General features: G+C 41.0%; 1 protein-coding gene across 8 annotated transcripts in view; it reads left to right on the top strand.

Annotated features, from left to right (window-relative positions):
• The window catches only part of LOC132144702 (RNA binding protein fox-1 homolog 1), a 294,728-nt gene that overhangs the window by 238,577 nt on the left and 36,597 nt on the right, over positions 1-19,554 (top strand). For 6 of the 8 annotated variants that reach the window (XM_059555271.1, XM_059555290.1, XM_059555298.1 and 3 more), the window contains 2 exons: positions 5,781-6,023; positions 14,768-14,911. In XM_059555271.1, coding sequence (XP_059411254.1) covers positions 5,781-6,023; positions 14,768-14,911 — 387 coding nt within the window. Of the gene's footprint in view, positions 1-1,181; positions 1,324-5,780; positions 6,024-14,767; positions 14,912-19,554 lie in introns of those variants that run through there. The other 2 variants (XM_059555278.1, XM_059555262.1) reach the window with 2 other exon arrangements.

The raw sequence follows: 19,554 nt of genomic DNA, 5'->3' as shown, positions 1-19,554 counted from the left end.
AGAAAACAAAGGTGAAGGTTGATCGAACGTCCAATCTATAGGAAAGAAAGGACGGACCCAGCAGGGGCTCAAGAAGGCCTTGCCTCAGCCATTTTCTTTTTTTTTCGCTCTCGAAAGACTTGGCCCAGGATTTTGCTGTGCAAGTCAGTGTGTTTGAAAGAGCAAGGACAGTGCATCTTGATCCTGTTTACCTCTCAGCCCGGCCCGACCAAAATCCTCAGCACTGATGGATGCCAAGGGGTCAGTACTCACTTTCACTGAGTTATGTGTCCTTAAATGAACCAAATGGTAAACAGAACTTACCATCCAAGCACCAGATACTTGATTAAATACACATTATAGTTCTTGTTTATTGTGAGAAATCAAGCATACACAGTAAAATTTTAGCCTGTGCGATTTGTTTTTCTTCCCATCAGTAGCAGTGTTATGAGTGGAGCCAAGTGGCTTGTACAAGTTTCCAATCAACTTTAACCATGTTCAAAAATTGGCTTGATTTTCTGCAGTTTATTCAGTAAACTAAAATAAATACATTTGCATTGAATAAACTGTATAATGTACTGTAATTATAAAACATTATTTTTTAGACAACAATATTTTTAGACTTCAGTTTTTAGATTTTTAGACTTGTTTTTGGCATTATGCTAATTAATATTTTTTAAACAACAAAAAACAATTCTAAAATGCTGTAATAATAAATTTAATGAATTGTATGTTCGTAGAATGCAAGTCCTATCTCTCACGTTTTTGCTTTTCAAGTAACTTATCTTGTATGTATTGGATTTTTTTTATTATTATTATTATTATTATTATTATTATTATTACATAAAACAGGCTCCCTATAGCTTAAAACCTTCATAGTTTTGTCAAAGTTTTCAGCGATTAATGTTTTTTTCACCACCAGAGATACAAGACCATGAAGCATACAATCAAAATCCTTCAACTCTACATTCACAGACAGATAACAGCCGCAGCTTTCACATCATTTCACATTCTATGTCACAACTCTAAATTGAATTGAATTTCAAGCTCGCCGAATGGCCTGAATCACTAACGTTTCAGAGAGTCACACATTAGTTATGTACAGAGAGAGAGAGAGAGAGAGAAATGTTGGAGCATAGCTTTCACTTGCATTAGTTCCCTCCTCCGTCTCCACCCCTCCCTTCCCTCCCACTCACACACTCACTCTCTCCCTCTCGTTACACACAGCAGTGAACACACACCCTCATCTATAATTGATGCTTGCTTTAGGCAGATGCTGCAGGGATTGGGACTAAGGCAGCTGCTTAGTTTATGGAGGAAAAAGGGAGCAAGATGGTGGAACAGGTATTTTTTTCACCGTTATTCTGCTTATCAAGCGCATTACTGCATTTTTTTCTCCTTCTGCCCATCTTCCTTTTGTGCTGTGGCTGCACAGTAGAGCGGGTGGCTTGTGTATGACTGCGTTCCAGTGTTTGTGTGTGTGTGTGTGTGTGCGCGAGAGAGAGTGTGCGCTTTGAAGAAAGAGGGAGCCCCCTTCAGCAACTCTTTTTTTAGGCTGCCTTATCAGCAGCTGTTTTGCTTTCTATCTCTCTTTTCACACGCTTCATCGTCTCTTTCTTTCTCGTTTCTTTCCAGTCCATCTCCAAGCTCCATTTCGGGTCGGTCTAGGTGGATAAACTCACAAATTTGGCAGCCTCCAATATTTAAATGAGCCGGATTCTGTCATCCACCCTGAAAGAGTGAGTGAGAGGCAGACGAGAGTTAGACGCGCTGCTCTTCAAGCGGTTTATTTGGCTACATAAAAAAGTCAAACACTACCGCCCCAAAATGTTCCGACAACGTACCGCTTTAGTGCTGCTGTGCTCCACCTGGCTTTCCATCATTTGTAAGGCATTAGCGTACGGCTGAACTTAGTGCGACCGGGAGCCACGTCTATTCACGTGCATGTGAAATTTAGAGCGACTACGGAGCGAGGGAGGAGTAGCCTCGTTGTGTGTGAAATGATATTTGCAAAGTATCGTAAAAAGCCCTTTACCGAAACAAAGGCACTTTTTATAGCTCTGTATGTTTTGTAAGTGTTTGCCTGGAAGCCGAGTGCAGTGAGGTGATGAATCCAGCACGCTGCCACGTAAAACATATTTCAGTCCTCCAAATGTGGTTCTCATTAGGGTGGAGGCCAAAGTGTTTAGCTAAGCCTGACTGTCTGCCATTGCTTTTTTTTTCTCCCAGTGTTTGCCAGCAGCTATTTTACGAGGACCTCCAAAAAAAATCTCAGCGACGGCTCGGCTATAATGACCTCGAAAGTAGAGCTCTGCACCGACAGGGGCTTCCCGCACCACGGAGGCACCTCTGTCTTTTGCCTAACTTTCCTTCCACCCTCCCCTTAACGTCTTTGACACTTGTGCATAAAGAGTTTAGCACTCCTGATCAAATGATAGTCTAATTATGGCGTGGTGTGCCCGCTCTTGAATATCAATGCGCTATGCGAAGTGCTGATGGTGTTAATGGGAAACAGCGTGATGTGTGTAACATCTGCTTAAGGAACAGCAGGGATTTTTTTTTTTTTTTACAAGGTCCCGTTTACAGAGTAGCAAGTTGCGGTTTCCCTCCTGGCTCTCCTCGGCACGTTCAACTCGCCAAGAATGAAAATCTTGGCATTATTTACATGTCGCTCCAAAGCTGTGTGACTGACGTCTGCGGAACCCAAAAGGTGCATTTCTGAAGAATATCCTGGTTGCTCTTTTCGGTATTTTAAACTTAAAACATCTTAGAGACTGTTTTATCCAAAGTGATTTACATTGCACTCAAGGTATACATCTGTATTTGTTTATACACTCCAGGGGAATCAAACCCACAACCTTGGCATTGCTAGTGCCATGCTCTACTGTTTGAGCTACAGGAATTCACAATACAATGGAAGTGAATGAGAGCTGTCATTTATAAGTGTCATAAATGTGGTCCATATGAGTCTATATTCCTTCTATATATGCAGTATATGCACTATATTAGTTACATGATAACTTTGTGTGGGGAACAGACCAAAATTTGCCCTGATTTACATTGATTGTCTTCCAGTCCATTGGACTTAACCATTACAACCAGATCATTTTGTGAACAAATTATTTAGTTTAGTTTTAGTCCTTTTCTCACACAAAAGTATTGTATCCTTCTGTGTAGAAAGTCTGGTGACAGATTTTAATTTTAGACTGGAATATTCCGTTAAATCACAGATTGCGCTCTGGACTTTCTCTCCTTTTATCTTACGCTTTGCACGTAGGGGGTGTTTCTGTGTAGTGTGGCTTTACGGTCAGAGGAGAGAAAGTGGTGGGAGAGTGTGTTTGGCTTTGTTTTAGCATGTGCAGTTGTCCCGTGTCAGAGTGTGTCTGTGGGTGATGGGATCTCTCTGCCTACATAACTCCTGCTTTGGCTTGGAGAAAGAGATGTGTGTGCGCGTATGGAGTGCGTCATGAAGTGTTTCCTCTTGTAAGTAGAGAAAATCACAAATTAGTTGTCTCTAATATCTCAGTTATTTCTTCTAGACCACAATAGGTCACCAAATCATAATTTACTCACCTTCCTGTAAGCCTTTCTATTTTACCGCAGAACAGAAGGTATTTAAAAAACGTAAAAAACTCTATAAAATGGAGTCAGTGAGGTCTAATGTTGTTTTGAACTGTACTGACTTTCTTTGTACGAAGATACAAATATATTCAATACATATTTTGTGTTCTGTAGAAGATAGAAAATCATGCAGGTTTGGAATGATATAATGGTGGGCAAATGAGGACAGAATTTTGATACCTTGAAAAATGTGAGCACACCTGAAACAAGCAAAGTCTTTTTTGAAGACGAATTTCTTCAAGTCAAAGATATGAATGCAAACACTTCTCGTAAAATTTTCCCAAGAGCTGTACTATGCACATTCATTATGGCTATACTTCTATACTCGTATCTCAAATATTGGTTACTGCTCGAAACCTCAACCTAACAGTTGTTACTGTTAACTAAAACTTAAAATAACTGAAATAAAATAAATTATTAATATTAAGTGATAAAGTTTCAAATCATAAATTAACTGGTAACTGAAAAGTGCAAAATTTACTAAAACATTTAGTAAAATATAAAACTAAGTAGGAAAAAAAAACTGAAACTAACAAAATTAAAAAAGGTTTACATACCCACATTATTAAAATAAACTAAAATTCAAATGAACACAGAAAAGCTCATTCAGAATATGAATAAATTCTATAATAGTATATAAATAATAGCAAAATAACACTGACCTCTGAACAATACAATTTTCCAGTGGGCTGTACAGAACAAAAACACACCATCTGGTTATACAAACCCAGCTATCATCACCTGAAGTTTTAACAAATAGTGTCCCCATCACATCCACACAGCTGTGAAGATGAATGTATTTTTCACGAAACATTCCTCATTATCTGTGTTTCCGTGCATCACATGACCCAAGCCTGTTGTGTGTTTTCATTCTTCTAATCTGTCATTGTTTATTGATAGCAAGCGCTAATTTAGCCGGCTTTTTGGTCTCTTGGGCGCGGCATGCAAAGTGACGGTTTAGCGTTGATTTGGTGCGCAGGGTAGAGAGACGTCTCCTCGTGTAAGTGGATAATCTGGGTGCTGGGAGGTGGTTGAATTGGTCCTGATCAAATAAGAAAGCTCTTCCTGAGATAAAGGTCTGATGTGTGTTGTGTAAGGAATCCATTTGTCCGTGGGTGTGCTTGTTCATTTGTTGTCGGTCCGGTGCATGCTAACACTTTAATTTAATTGGCCCAGTTGTACGAGTGAACTTGTGTCTGAAGCAGAGCGTGTGCTTCGCTAATGGTTCACAAACAGAGGGCACGACTGATGCGAGATGTAGCGTGTGTATAAGTGGAGCTCGTATAAAGACCAAAAGTATTTGGAAACCCCCTTATAATGAGCATGTCTGATCCATAAACACATGCATACAAGCATGTCTGACCTATTGTGTAAGAGCAAATCCCATGATGGAGTGTCAGGATGAAATAGGGATGAAGCCGAAAAATAACTTCAAAATGACAATGAATTATAATAATACATTTTTAATTTTTTTTTTACTATTTTAGAACAAACACAAAAGTGATATTTTCAGAAGCATATTTCAAGTTCAAATCGTATGATGTTCTTTTATTGTCTTGTTATTACCAATATTAACATTAAACAAAACAAAAGAAATGTAATTCGCGTTTTTGGTTTATGTAAATATTAGTGCGTCAAAAGATGTTTTGGAATCTGTTTTAGTATAAATCTTTTAAGTGAACAAATTATGAATGAAAGAGGAAAAATATTGGAATCTGCTGTTGTAATTTTTAGGATGTCTAAATGCTCTTTTTGGAGCGTCTTTTTTTTCAATGAAGGATTTTAAGACTTGGCTTTTTCATGAATCGATTAAATCGACATGAGTCAAATGATTCAATGATTTACCTGTGGCATAAAAATAGTTGTTACTTTAAATTGTCACAATCTCAAAACTTCGTAACCTGCATGGAGGGTCAGTGAACGAACATGAAATAATCTTTTTGGTAGGTTTAAAAAAGCTAAGATGAACCATGCATCAAGCATGTGCTTTACATATATTTATAAATAATAAAGTTGGCAAAAATATAAATTTTGTAGCAGCTAAAAGGGCACCAAATGTCCAGTGTTTTGAAATGAATTGCAGATATGGATATGCTGTTCAGGTGTTCACATACTTTTGGTCATTTAGTGAATTATTCTAATTTGGCACTAACATTTAGCTGTGTTTCTTTGTTTTTCAGGGTAATCAAGAAGCCCCAGCACCCCCAGAAACCATGGCCCAGCCTTACCCATCAGCCCAGTTCGCTCCCCCTCAGAATGGCATTCCTGCTGAGTACACGCCGTCCCACCCTCACCCGACTCCAGACTACCCGGGCCAGACCCCCGTGGCAGAGCACACGCTGAACATGTACACCCCTGCCCAGACGCACAGTGAGCCCAGTGGACCAGACAACAGCATACAGGCGGTCTCCGGCACAGCCACAGTAAGCATCTCTCTCCCTCTCTCGCTCTATATCTCTGATTCTTCTTGATGCCGTTGCTCGTCACGGTTCAGGTTTTTTGGATTGTGCTGTGGATTGAGGTGTCCTCCGTGATCTGCCCTCCAAGGACATCAGTAGGCTGTAGCCTGCCTTAATATTTCATATGTTTCAGGGCATTTCCATGAATAATTGAATAATCTTTGTGTTATTTCACCAACTCCGAGTACAGAGTGCTCTCAGTGAATTTAGTTTTTAAAGTAATTTTAACAGCATTTTCTGTCCCAAAATGGTACGATGGATGCATGGTAACAGACCGTTGCTGGAGAGTTTGGTTTATTAAAGAAATAGTTCTCCCCAAAAATCTAATGTTATTATTTTCTCACCATCATGTCATGAGCTGTAAATTAGCAGTGAATAATGAGTCACATTTTGGTCTGTTCCTCCAACCAAAGTTATTATTTGGCTTCAGAAAATGATCTGTTTGTTAAATTGGGGAACAAATGTTGTTGTTTTGTTTTTTGGTATTTTTTTTTGTTAAGTTAGACCCTTAGGAGAAGATACCGCAAGAGGGATGTAGTTATTCTGGTACGTTTGTGTGTGTGTGTGTGTGTGTGTGTGTCTGTCTGTTTCTCTTTTTTGTTAAATATTGTAATTTATGGAGTTATAGATTTCAAATTTCACTACTCATCATAACCTATAGGTCAGCTGAATGGGAATCATTCATTGTGAATTGTTAGTTTATTGCAATTATGACAATGTCTTTAATAATAAATAAATAATAGGCCCGTATATAATTCAAAGAATTGTATAGTGCTCAGATACATTTTTTGACTGTGATTCTGTTAGTTGATTGTCATTTAAAATAAATAAATACATTTACATAGAATATATATATATTCTATATATATTCTGTAACAATTAGATGACAGCTGGGATGAGCCTGGGGGTTTCTATAGTAGAGGGACAATATGACTGTCATGACTTTGAATTGTGCAATATAAACTAAATTAGCAAATATTTGCTTTTATTCCACCTCATTGTATGTGAGATAATACATCAGCACCCTGTAAATGCTCAAGTTCTCTCTAAATATAAGGCGATTTTACAGTAAATCCATACTTTTCATCCCCACATGTGAACTACATTTATGATAGTTTGATGGAGCCTTTGTGCTTTTGAAGTTTACAAAAGTGGTCACTTTGTCATGCAGCACAAGCTGTGCAATGGTTCTTTAAAACTGTCGTCTTTTGTGCTCCATTGGAAAAAAAAAATAATAGAATTCAGGTTCAGGAACGACATGAGGTTGAGAAAATAATTCAAGTAGTTTAATTGATGGTGAACCATTCATTAGAAAGTGCAAAAATGTAAAAGAAAAATTAGGATAAACTCCTGATGTGTTCCATAATTAGACTATTTGTCCAACGGGCAGAATGTTTAAACCGTTTCACTTATTCGAAGGAAAATGTGAGCTTTCTTCAAACCACGGCCAGTTTTTCATTGCCTATCCTACCTTAGTGTTCAAATTTCTTTTTTAATGCCAGAGCAGAAAGGAGCAAAACCACTTCTGGAAAAGCCATTATTTTCCCCCCTGCCTCCCTCCTTCTCCCTCTGTCTCCCGTTCTCTCTATCTCTTTCCTTCACTTTCCGAGCCTAGTGTTAAAGCAAAACTTTACAGACATCCAAAGCTATGACCTCATCTGGCTAGAGCTGTTTTTAGACCCAAGTCATTCCTCACAACTGATCCTTCATCTGCAAACAAAAGGGGCCTAGACTGTGATGCTTCCCCTGTTCCCATCTTTTCTTTGTTTGTTGGAGTAAGTGATAACCAGTCAGTCCCCTGAGGGACGTTTTTATACCATAATAGATGGTTGTTGATTGATTCCCGCCATATTCTTAGTGCTCAGTGTGTTTGAGAGCTTGTGGGGGATTTCTGAAATGCATATGCAACAGCGTTTACTTTCCACGAGCAACCTATAATATAGTATTTAAGTAGCACTTTACATTAAGTTTGTATTTGTTCACATTAGTTCAAATTAAAAATGTTCATTACGCTAATACAAATACAAAGTTTGGAGTCAGCTATTTAATGCAACTATTTAATATATAGGGCAGTTACATCTATAATCTCATCTTTTGCCACAATAACACAAGGAAATGTAATTAATAATAATGATAATTACTATTACAATAAAAAAGAAAATTGCACCAATTTAGCATATTACAGAGATTTCTGAATGATCGTGTGACACTGAAGAATGTTGAAAATTCAGTATTTCCTAATATATTCACATTGAAAACAGTTATTTTAAATTATAGCAATATTTCATTTAAAGGCCTTTTTAAAAACAATTTAAAAATGTTTTATTTATAAATGAACATTATCCTAAATGGATTAATGCTGTAAAGTAATGTTCCTCGTTAGTTCATCATACCTATTGAAGTAGCTTATGAATAAATTGAAACAAAATGTTACCATTGTGTCAGTACATACTTCTCAGTAACCAAGTCACATCTATATCTACATTAGTCATTTTTATTTTTTAATTGCTTAAAAAATAAGTAGTAATACGGCAGGGGAATTTTTTTATATATAAAATTTTCTGCTGCCAGCAGTTTTGTTATGGCTGTTATTATTAATTGTCACCTTCTTTTCGGGACATTAGTCATCACATTCTCAGTAAACACCACGTGTGTAATGCTGGTCACAGATGCAGGGGTGGACCTTTAATTTAACCGACCTGAGTGGTTGTTAAAACCGGCCCACTCACAGATCATTTAGTTCATTTAGTTTCGGACGATACAGAAAGTGGGTGAATTGTTTACTCTGTAATTAGCCCATCCATTGCCTCCAGTCTGACCTATTTCAGGCCGGTTTGCAGACAGTGTGTGAACATGATAGACAAGCATTATCTGACTGACTATAATCAGCCCATCACAGTGATGCAGGTACTGTTGGATATAGTGTCGCTTCAGAAAGATGGGGGATTTATTTGATCTCATATTTAAAACATATTTTCTCCTCCAAATGTTTTCTGAAAAGGACGCTGTATAATTAATCTGTGTAGATGTCAGCTCAGTGTGTCGGCTGACTCCTGTCTCTTCCCCCATGTGTTCTCAAGAGAAATGGCCCCATCCTTATCCAGCAAGAGTGAGAGCTGCCTTTCCTGAAGGGAGAACATGTGTGGAATGGGCCATACCCGCAAGAGGGCAGACATCTTGCAGAATGTCCCCCTTAAGGTGCAGCTTTTGGGGGTTGACGGATGGTTGTAGACTCACAAGTGATGGTGGAGTTTGACTTGGACTGCTACTGCGTTTCATCCCAGTAATGTTACTGAAAATAGCTTCTTTGCTGATGTACGTTATCTCTGTGGTTCAGGAAACCCTCAGCGCTGTACCTCTGCACTATTGAGCAGTTGTTTGTGCCTGAGAACATCTTCACAAATGAGCGTGCAACACTCTGAAGCACTGAAGGCTGTGGCTTCGGTTTGTTCATCTTCCACAAATGCTTGGTTTTTGTTTTCCTGCTCATGAAAAATCAACAGTGCAACAATATATGCATTTGTTATAATGAACGGCTATTAATGAATCTTTTGATACCAAAAAAGATTAACTGGAAGCCTTTTTTGTGTTTGTTATTGTTTTTCCCTCCATGTTGGAGCCCTCTGCCAGTCAGAAGAATTCTGCACAGATGGCACGCTATGTAAACTGTCAGCCGTATGCATGCTATACACACACACACACACACACACACACACAGGCTGTATTTTTACTTGGCACACATCCCAGAATTGATCTAAGAAAGGAATGAAAAATTTTCTTCTCCTTTTAGCAAGGTTAGCTATGTAGCTGGCCATAGTCCTATGTATATATACATCAAATGCATAGGGGTATAGGGGTAATGTGTGTATACACATTACAAGGTTTTAAACAGTACGATTTTTTATATTTTTATGCATTTATTTGATCTAAAGTACAGCAAAACAGTAAAAAATGTAATGTATTTGCTATTTAAAATAACATAGCAATGTTTTCTTTTTGAATATATTTTAAATGTAATTTATTCCTGTGATTTCAAAGCAGAACATTTAGCATTATTACTCCAGTAACAGGGACCTTCAGAAATCATTATAATATTCTGATTTGCTATTTAAAAAACATTTATTATTATTATTATTATGTTGAAAAGAGCTGAGTAGATTTTTTTCAGGTTTCTTTGATGATTAAAAAAGTTCAGAAGAACTGCATTTATCTGAAATAGAAATCATTTGCAGTGTTTGGAATAACGGCGTTTAAAAGAACGGCGTTAGGTAACAACGTTATTTTTTCAGTAACGGGGTAATCTAACTAATTACTTTTCCCGTCGTTACAACTCCGTTAACGTTACTGAGCGTTAAATGCGGTGCGTTACTATGCATTGATTTAATATGCAATCCGAACGCACCCCTGGCTCACACAGCGAGTGAGCAGGTGGGTTAATAACGAGATAAGCGATTATGATTGGCTAAGGCAGAGTCATGTGTTTCATGGTAGCCAATCAGAGCCAGTGTTTTTACACACATGCGCCAGCGGCGCCAAACACACACAGTCACACACACGCAACAGCTACACAGAGATTCGCAGCAGCAGCAGAAATGGCGAGTCAGGAGCAACCCGATGAAAAGTTTGCATTTTCAAGGTGGAGATATAAGCAATACTTCAAATTCATTGTAGTCAAAGGCAAGAACGTGCATGTAATGTGTGACACACGCATCTACAAAGCTAGTGGTCAAAAACACTTTTCTTACAAAGAGTGCAGGATAAAACTCTTGCTGTCTGTTGACGTGCAATAAATCTCGAAGGTTATGTACGAACACCTGTCTGTTCTACTCATTTCAACTGACTTGTGAAAACTGCTAAAAAAAATAAATAAAATTATTTGACATATAGCAACTTTTTTTTTTTTTACAGTAACGCAAATAGTTACTTTCCCTGGTAACGAGTTACTTTTATTATAGAGTAATTCAGTTACTAACTCAGTTACTTTTTGGAACAAGTAGTTAGTAACTATAACGTTCCCAATAGTGATCATTTGTTATATTATAAATGTCTTTATCATCAATTTAAAGCATCCTTGCTAAATAGAGTATTAAATTCTATAACCCCCCCCCACCCCCCCAATAAAAATAAATAAATAATAACTTACCGTGACTACAAGCTAAAAAATTGTATAGTGTATAATGGTTACAAAAGCTTTTTATTTCAGATAAATGCTGATCTTTAGATATTTCTATTCATCACAGAATCATGAAAAAAGTACTCAACTACTAACAGCAAATCAGCATATTAGAATGAATTTGGAAGGATCATGTGACTCTTAAGACCAGAGAAATGATGCTGAAAATTAAAAATAAATCACAGGAATAAATTACATTTTAAAATATATTTAAATAGAATGCAGTTGTTTTAAATAGCAAAATATTTCACAATATTACTGCTTTTACTGTATTTTGGATCAAATAAATGCAGGGTTGGTGAGCAGAAGAGAATTATTTATAAACATTTACTGTTAAAAAACATTTGATTGGTGTATATTTCCCTATATTTATTTATATATTTGATTTCTGATAATTGATTGTTCAAATCAATTTTTCATAATTAAATTTTTGTTTAATTATGTGTTTGAAAGGAGCATGAGGGGCATGAAGAAAATTGCATTAGCCTACTAAATATGCCCTGCATAAAACCATACAGGAATTTATTTATTATTATATTTGTGTGTGTGTGTGTGTGTGTGTGTGTGTGTGTGTGTGTGTGTGTGTGTGTGTGTGCATGTGTGTGTGAGTGAGAACCTTTCCTAATGCTCTTTTCACATAACATAGTTAAACAAAAACTCCCTCCTGGATCAGTGGCGCTGATGCAATTATTCCACACTCCTCGCACTGGAAAAATTCCTCAAAAAAGGAAAATATTTTACTGGCACTTTACGCTCCAAGTCCTCACTGTGCTTTGTTAGGTTATCTTTTTCTGTCCAGCGCTGCCATATGTGTCCGTGTGGGCTCTTACACTCCAGCGGCTGTGTGTTTGTGTGTGTGTGTGTGTGTGTGTGTGTGTGCTCAGAGCACTGCCACTGTTTGCCGTTTAGCACTCAGTGTGAGATCAATGAATGGTAAACACTCACAACTCTGTGAGTCCCAAATCAGTAATTGAGTAGGTCTTCCAAGCTGATCCGCTGTCCTCCCTCACATCCCTGTCCTCATCGCTCCCTCTTTCCCTCACCTTTCCTTCCCACAGGGAGCAAGACGATCTCTGGTTTGACTGGAAGTATCGTATTGTTTGAATTATGAAAGCAGGATTTCCATAGATGGCTGGATATTTCAGCATGCACTGTGAATGCGATTCAAAATGCGTTTCGCTTCTGCCGCCGGCCTCTATTTTAGTCCTATAGATTTATCCCTTTCCCCCGTCTCATCCCATCACCCTGAGATCAGTCACCATGGCCTCCGGCTCCCCACGGCAACTAGACTGGTTCGAATCGATTAATTGATTTCGGAATCAATTAATTGAGCCATTAAGGCAGCCGTATGCACAGAGCATGAAATGAGATCTTTAAAACGGCACATACGGCCACCGACCATGCCGTGCATCAACCTAAAGACCTGCTGCATTCCTTCCTATACTTTTATTGATAGAGCAGTAAATGGAAAAGCATATTTCCAATTATAACACCCCGGTTGTCTCTTCTGCAGAGGCCCGCATGCCTCGCGACGCCATTAAACCCAGCCTCTCGCAATAGGAAAGTGTAATTTTGTTAAAGCAATAAAGATGGCGCACATCTTGTCAGTTTTACATTGGATGGTTTACTACACTGCTTTAGCGTTTTATCTCCCGTTTTTCTTTGTTCTGTGCCTTGAGGAGTGGGTGTTCTTTTGTTTATGACTTGTAATAACACAAGAAAGATTTTTCCCCCTTCCACTTCTTGCAGCCTTTCATGTGTTGAAAGACTAGTATTTTTCTAGAGCTCTTCCTCATGTTTACCCCCCCAACCTTGCGTTTCAGTCGGGTGAGAATATCGGGCCGCCTGTACAAACATTATGATGACACGATATTCATATTTACGGTCCCAGCAAGCCGTTCTTTATTTTTCATATGAGCTTTGCTTTTTTTCACTCTTTCTGTTGCCGTTTTTGTTGGAATCGCCCTGAGCTCTGCCTGATTTAAATAACAACACCACACGCGCACAGACGCTCACGGTCAGTTCCTTTGCCAGTAATTCCAGTGAAGCTTGCTTTAACAGTCCTGAGCATCTGTAATGTCAGAGAGGCAGTTGTTACACTGGGACTACAGTCATTCTTTTATTCCAGACAATATGATTTCCAGAGTGCTTGAAGCATGACAGGACAGCTGCAGCAAGCAGAAAGTTAAAAAAATATATCTCTGGGCATTACTGCAGGCTCCCCTTTCTCAAGCACCACAAAGGAAAATAAATGCACATATATTCACATACGTGCACACATGCTTATGCTAACACACATAATGGGTGAATTACAATCAAGTGAGCACCACTATGGCCTCACTCCAAAGGTCTGAACACTTGAAGTCAAGTTTGGTGTAGTAAAAATGCACATTTATGAGAGCAGAATCATTCTTTTGAACTGGATCTTTTTAATGACTAAATTGATTTAGTTCACAAAATTGACCTGAATGACTCATTTATGAATTGTTAAATGATTCGTTCTCAAGTACAACTGATTCACATCAGAGTGATTTCTGAAGGATCATGTGACCTTGAAGACTGGAGTAATGATGCTGAAAATACAGCTTTGCATCACAGGAATAAATGACATTTGAAGATATATTAATTAGAAAACCCATATTTTTAAGTGCACTAATATTTCATAATAGTACAATTCTAGAGAATTGTTTAAAAACTGTTTGTAAGGATGCTTTATTAAAAGCTTTATTATTAAAAAGTGATTCGTTTGAAAAAAAAGTATGGTCTGAAACATAAAAGTGAGGAAATGGTGGCAGAATTGTAAATTGTAATTGTAATTGGTTGAACTGTCCCTTTAAGGGCACAAAAATGGCATATGGAAGTCGCCCACTGACACACAAATGTACACATGGGAGAAAAATAGAAATGAAATTCTCTCTCTAGCTAAGTCATACAAATACAGTCAGAGAAACACGCATACACAAACACACACTCAGGGCTAGGCTGCTTTCTCTCCCAGGCAGCAGTCCAGACTGAGAGAGACAGGGAGCAGCCAGCAGCCAGCAGTCATGCATGGCCAGAGAGAGCGAGAGAAAGCAAGATATAGTGAAGCAGCCATGCCATATTTCACCCAAGGCCCTGACCCCAGCACACGCCGCATTACAAACTACGCCTCAAACGTGCATTTGCGCGCGTGTGTGTGTGTGTGTGTGTGTGTGTGTGTGCGCTCTACATATGGTTTTAATATCTGCCTGGGAAAGGGAGGCAGAAACAGGTGGTAAAGGTTTTCACAAGATATATTGTTAAAACAAGGCTTTGCATCTGGCACCCTGGGAACGCCTGGAGGTGCAGGCTCACCAGACTATACCTCCTGACTGCAATGCCACGATGGACCAAGTCGAAAAACACATCAGTGGTGCGGTCAACACGTGTGCAAAGACAGCTGCTTTTCTGCAACTGAAAGGCACATCTTCGTCTTGAGTTTGTTTACAGTTGGTGCATCAAAATATGCCAGACTTACTAATATCCCCGGATTTCTTTTCCTTTTTCCCCACAGCAGACAGACGATTCAGCACAGACGGACTGCCAACAGCAAATACAGTTATCTGAAAACAGAGAAAACAAATCGCAGCCCAAGAGGCTCCACGTCTCTAACATCCCCTTCAGGTTCAGAGATCCAGACCTCAGGCAAATGTTTGGTGTAAGTACCTTTTATCTCTCTTTCTCTCTATTACTTTTATGGCATACAGTGGCCTTGCCAGCACAAGTGTAGCTAGGGTCTGAGGTGTGTGTTGACACACTGTTCTCTTGCTTGTGGGATGGTATTTGAAGATTGGGTAAGATCTGTGATCTGGGTCAGCACCTTGTTTTGGTCCTTAGCTTCTTAAGGGAAGCAGCAGTGTTGCTTCACTGGTGTAACAGGTCATAACTGAATTATTTATTTGAATACTGAATGTGTGTGTGTGTGTGTGTGTGTGTGTGTGTGTGTGTGTGTGTGTGTGTGTGTGTGTGTGTGTGTATATATATATATATATATATATATATATATATATATATATATGAAAAAATATTTTTTAACAAAAGAAAAAGAATAAAAGAAAGAAAAAAAGAAAGAAAGAAAGAAATAACTATTGTATTGAAGAGCTATTGAATACTAATATTCCACAAATTGATCCAATGCGACAATAATTTGTTTTTATAGTGTTAAAGTACATTTCTATTATAAAAATAAAATGAGTTCTTCATGTTCATTCAATCCTGAGAAAAGAATCACTGTTTCCACATAAACATTAAGTGCCACAACTTTTTCCAACATTGATAATAATATATATATATATATATATATATATATATATATATATATATATATATATATAAGCAGCAAATCGGCATGTTTGAATGATTAGAATTATTTTTAAATATATAAAAATACAAAACTTATATATTATTTATATATATATATATATATATATATATATATATATATATATATATATATATATATATATAGACAGTATATAGACAGTTTTAGACTTTTTTAACAGATATATTTCACAATGCCAACAATTTTACTGTATTTTTTAATAATTAAAAAAATCGTACTCGGTTACTAACGTAACCTCGGTTCCCTGAGATGAGGGAACGAGTACTGCGTAAGCTAGCTTACGCTATGGGAAAAGGTCCCCTTTTCTCGAGAATATGAAGCCAAAAATTATCCTTAATTTTTAAATAATGTAAAACGCAGTGCTGCAGCACAGCAGACCCAAGCGAAGCGGCTCGCGCGCTTATTGGCTGTGCTGCGGCAACTGCAGCAACCTATGGTGAGGCGGCGGAGAGTAACGAACCAATGGGGGCGCTTTGCGCCCATTGGACGTCAGAGCGCGCCAAAATAGGCGTGGCTGGAACTATATAAGCCACCGCTTCACCATAGGGATCAGGTTTTAAATCGACTGAAGCGATCACCCGGTCCGAGCACATAGCACGGCAGGTTACGCAGTACTCGTTCCCTCATCTCAGGGAACCGAGGTTATGTTAGTAACCAAGTACGTTCCCTTTCGAGAGTACTCTCGTACTGCGTAAGCTAGCTTACGCTATGGGAACACAATGTAAAACGCCGTGCGTGCTCGGGAACTTCGACCTGTCACAGCCCGAGGCGAGAGCTCGGGGCTTTATAGCAGGAGAAATCCCAGTCCCAACAGCCAACCTTAGTGAGCTTTATATAGGGAACGAAAAAAGGGGGACGTGATAAGGCTTAGCACGTCTATATAGAAAGTACCCTGGCCTGCAGGGCAGGGACTTGCAGATTATAGAATCTAATAAATGTGGACGGAGAGGCCCAGCCTGCCGCCGCACAGATATCATCCAGTGGTATCCCGCAGGACCACGCCCATGACGAGGCCATACCTCGGGTGGAATGGGCTCTGATGTCGAACGGGCAGTGAAGGCCCTTAGATTTGTAAGCCAGCGAGATAGTGTCTACTATCCATCGCGATAGGCTTTGCTTCGTGGTGGCGAGACCTCGGGTGCGCCCACCAAAGCATATGAAGAGCTGGTCCGACCTCCTGAATAAGGCGGAGCGCGCAATATAGGTTTTAAGAGCCCTGACGGGGCAGATGAAGCTCGCGTTGCTTTCGTCGCTTTGCGAGGAAAGGGCTGACAGCGAGATGACCTGCGCTCTGAACGGTGTTGAGAGCACCTTGGGGACATAGCCGTGTCTTGGTCTGAGAATGACTCTGGAGTCATTAGGCCCAAACTCGAGACAGTCAGCGCTTACAGATAGCGCATGTAAATCCCCCACTCGCTTGACTGAGGCCAGAGCCAGTAGAAAAGCGGTTTTGAACGAAAGAAGCTTCATATCGACAGACTGAAGCGGTTCAAAAGGGGGGCCCTTTAAGGCCTCTAGGACCGTAGACAGGTCCCAGGAAGGGATTGAAGGGGGTCGGGGAGGGTTCATCCGACGAGCTCCCTTAAGGAAACGAATGACCAGTTCGTTTTTTCCCAGTGATAGGCCGGCCACCGGAGCATGAGAAGCTGCAATGGCTGCCACATACACTTTGAGCGTAGACGGGGATCTGCCCGCATCTAAACGCTCCTGTAGGAAGGAGAGTATCTCCGTCACGTCACATAAGTGAGGGTCTAGGTTCCGTGTCCCGCACCAGGTGGAGAACACTGACCATTTCTGCGCGTATAGGCGCCTGGTTGAGGGCGCTCTGGCTTCCGTAATGGTCTTTAACACTCCCTCAGGGAAGTTCCCGGGTACCCGTTGAGGGGCCATACATGAAGGGCCCAAAGTTCGGGGTGGGGATGCCAGAGCGCGCCCTTCAGCTGCGTGAGGAGATCTTTCCGCAGCGGTATTGGCCATGGGGCTGTACTGGACAGCTGCATCAGCTCGGAGAACCAAGGTTGGGTCGTCCAGAGTGGGGCTACTAGCAGCATAGCACATCTGCTCTTCCTGACCCGATCGATGACCTGCGGTAGCATCGCGACCGGTGGGAAGGCATAAAGCGGGCGTCTGGGCCAATCGAGGGCCAGCACGTCCCTGCTCTTTGAAAAATATATTGGGCAATGAGCGTTGTCTTCTGAGGCGAAGAGGTCGACCTCTGCCCTGCCGAAGATGCTCCACATCAACTGAACCGTCTGTGGGTGAAGAGACCACTCCCCAGGGGGAACATTCGCCCTGGAAAGCATGTCCGGGCCCCGGTTCAGGATGCCAGGTACATGCGCTGCCTTTAGCGAGCGCAGATTGTAATGTGCCCATGTCAGAAGACGCTCGGTCAGGGTGTGCAAGGTTTCTGACCTGACACCACCCTGGCGATTTATGTAGGCCACCACTGACATGCTGTCTGATCTGACCAGAACGTGGTGGCCCTTTAAAAATGGGAGGAAAGCTTTCAGGGATAGTTCGACCGCTATCATCTCCAGACAGTTTATGTGTAACAGTCGCTCCGGGCTCGACCAGAGGCCGGAGGCAGACCTGCCCTCGTACAGGGCGCCCCAACCGAGGTTGGATGCATCTGTCGAGACTACTTTCCATTTCGAGACAGCGCCCGTGCTTACGCCTAACTGATACCAGTTGGCTATTTTCCAAGGGGCCAGAGCTGTGATGCAGCCGTGGGTCACCCTGATGCGCGCGCGGCCGGAAATCCAGGCTCGCGCTGGAACACGGTCTCTCAGCCAGCGCTGTAGTGGGCACATGCGCAGCAGGCCCAGTTTGAGAACCGCAGAGGCTGATGCCATCAGACCTAGCATTTCCTGAAATCGTTTGAGCGGGTAAAGAGACCCGGCTTTGAACGACACGGCTAAATGCTGAATAGTGAGAGCGCGCTGTGACGTCAGACGCGCTGTACATGTCACAGAGTCTATGTCTATCCCCAAAAAGGAAATCCTCTGGCTGGGAGACAGAGCGCTCTTGACAGTGTTGATCGTGAGACCCAGGCATTCTAAATGGCTGAGGATCCAGGATCTGTGTGTCGTCAGTAGTTCCTCGGAATGGGCTAAAACTAGCCAGTCGTCGAGGTAGTTCAATACTCGCACTCCCCGCATTCTCAGGGGTGCGAGAGCGGCATCCATGCACCGTGTAAACGTACGGGGCGCTACGGAGAGGCCGAATGGAAGAACCATGTACTGATAAGTCTGCCCCTCGAAGGCGAATCTCAAGAATGGCCTGTGATGGGGTGCTATTTGAATGTGAAAGTAAGCGTCTTTCAGATCCACTGAGAAAAACCAATCCCTCGGGCGAATTTGCGAGAGTATTTGTTTGGTAGTTAACATTTTGAACGATCGCGTCATAAGCGCTTTGTTCAAACGTCTGAGATCTAGGATGGGTCTGAGACCGCCATCCTTTTTTGGTACGAGGAAGTAGCGGCTGTAAAAGCCTGACTCGCGCTGCGCAGGGGGGACAGTTTCTATCGCCCCTTTTGCAAGAAGGTTTATCAGTTCGGCGCGAAGGACGTGTGTCATTTCGCTTTTCACTTTCGTTTCGACCACGGCGCGAAAGCGCGGCGGTCTGCGAGCGAACTGGAGCGAGTAACCTCGTTTTATTATATTCAAAACCCAATTTGATATGCCGGGGATGGCCTGCCATGCAGCGGCTCGTGCGGCTATGGGTTGAATGTGCTTCGGGCACTGGCCGCCTGTTATGAGGGGACCAGTAGCTCGAGTATGCTGTGCTTGTGACACTGTGGTGACAGCGCTTATTTGTAGGGTTGCGCACTGAGAAGTGGGCACGCGCGCTACATTTAGAGCACCTCCGGCGCGAGCGGGAAGGTGGGCAAGAAAGGAGACCCGAGTGAGTCTTTGTGACACTTGGGGGAGTGTGTATACATGTAGGGGTGCATACTGTGT

The sequence above is a fragment of the Carassius carassius genome, chromosome 1, assembly GCF_963082965.1.
Source record: "Carassius carassius chromosome 1, fCarCar2.1, whole genome shotgun sequence".
In the NCBI taxonomy this organism is placed as follows: Eukaryota; Metazoa; Chordata; class Actinopteri; order Cypriniformes; family Cyprinidae; genus Carassius; species Carassius carassius.
This window is presented reverse-complemented; position numbering and strand designations above follow the sequence as displayed.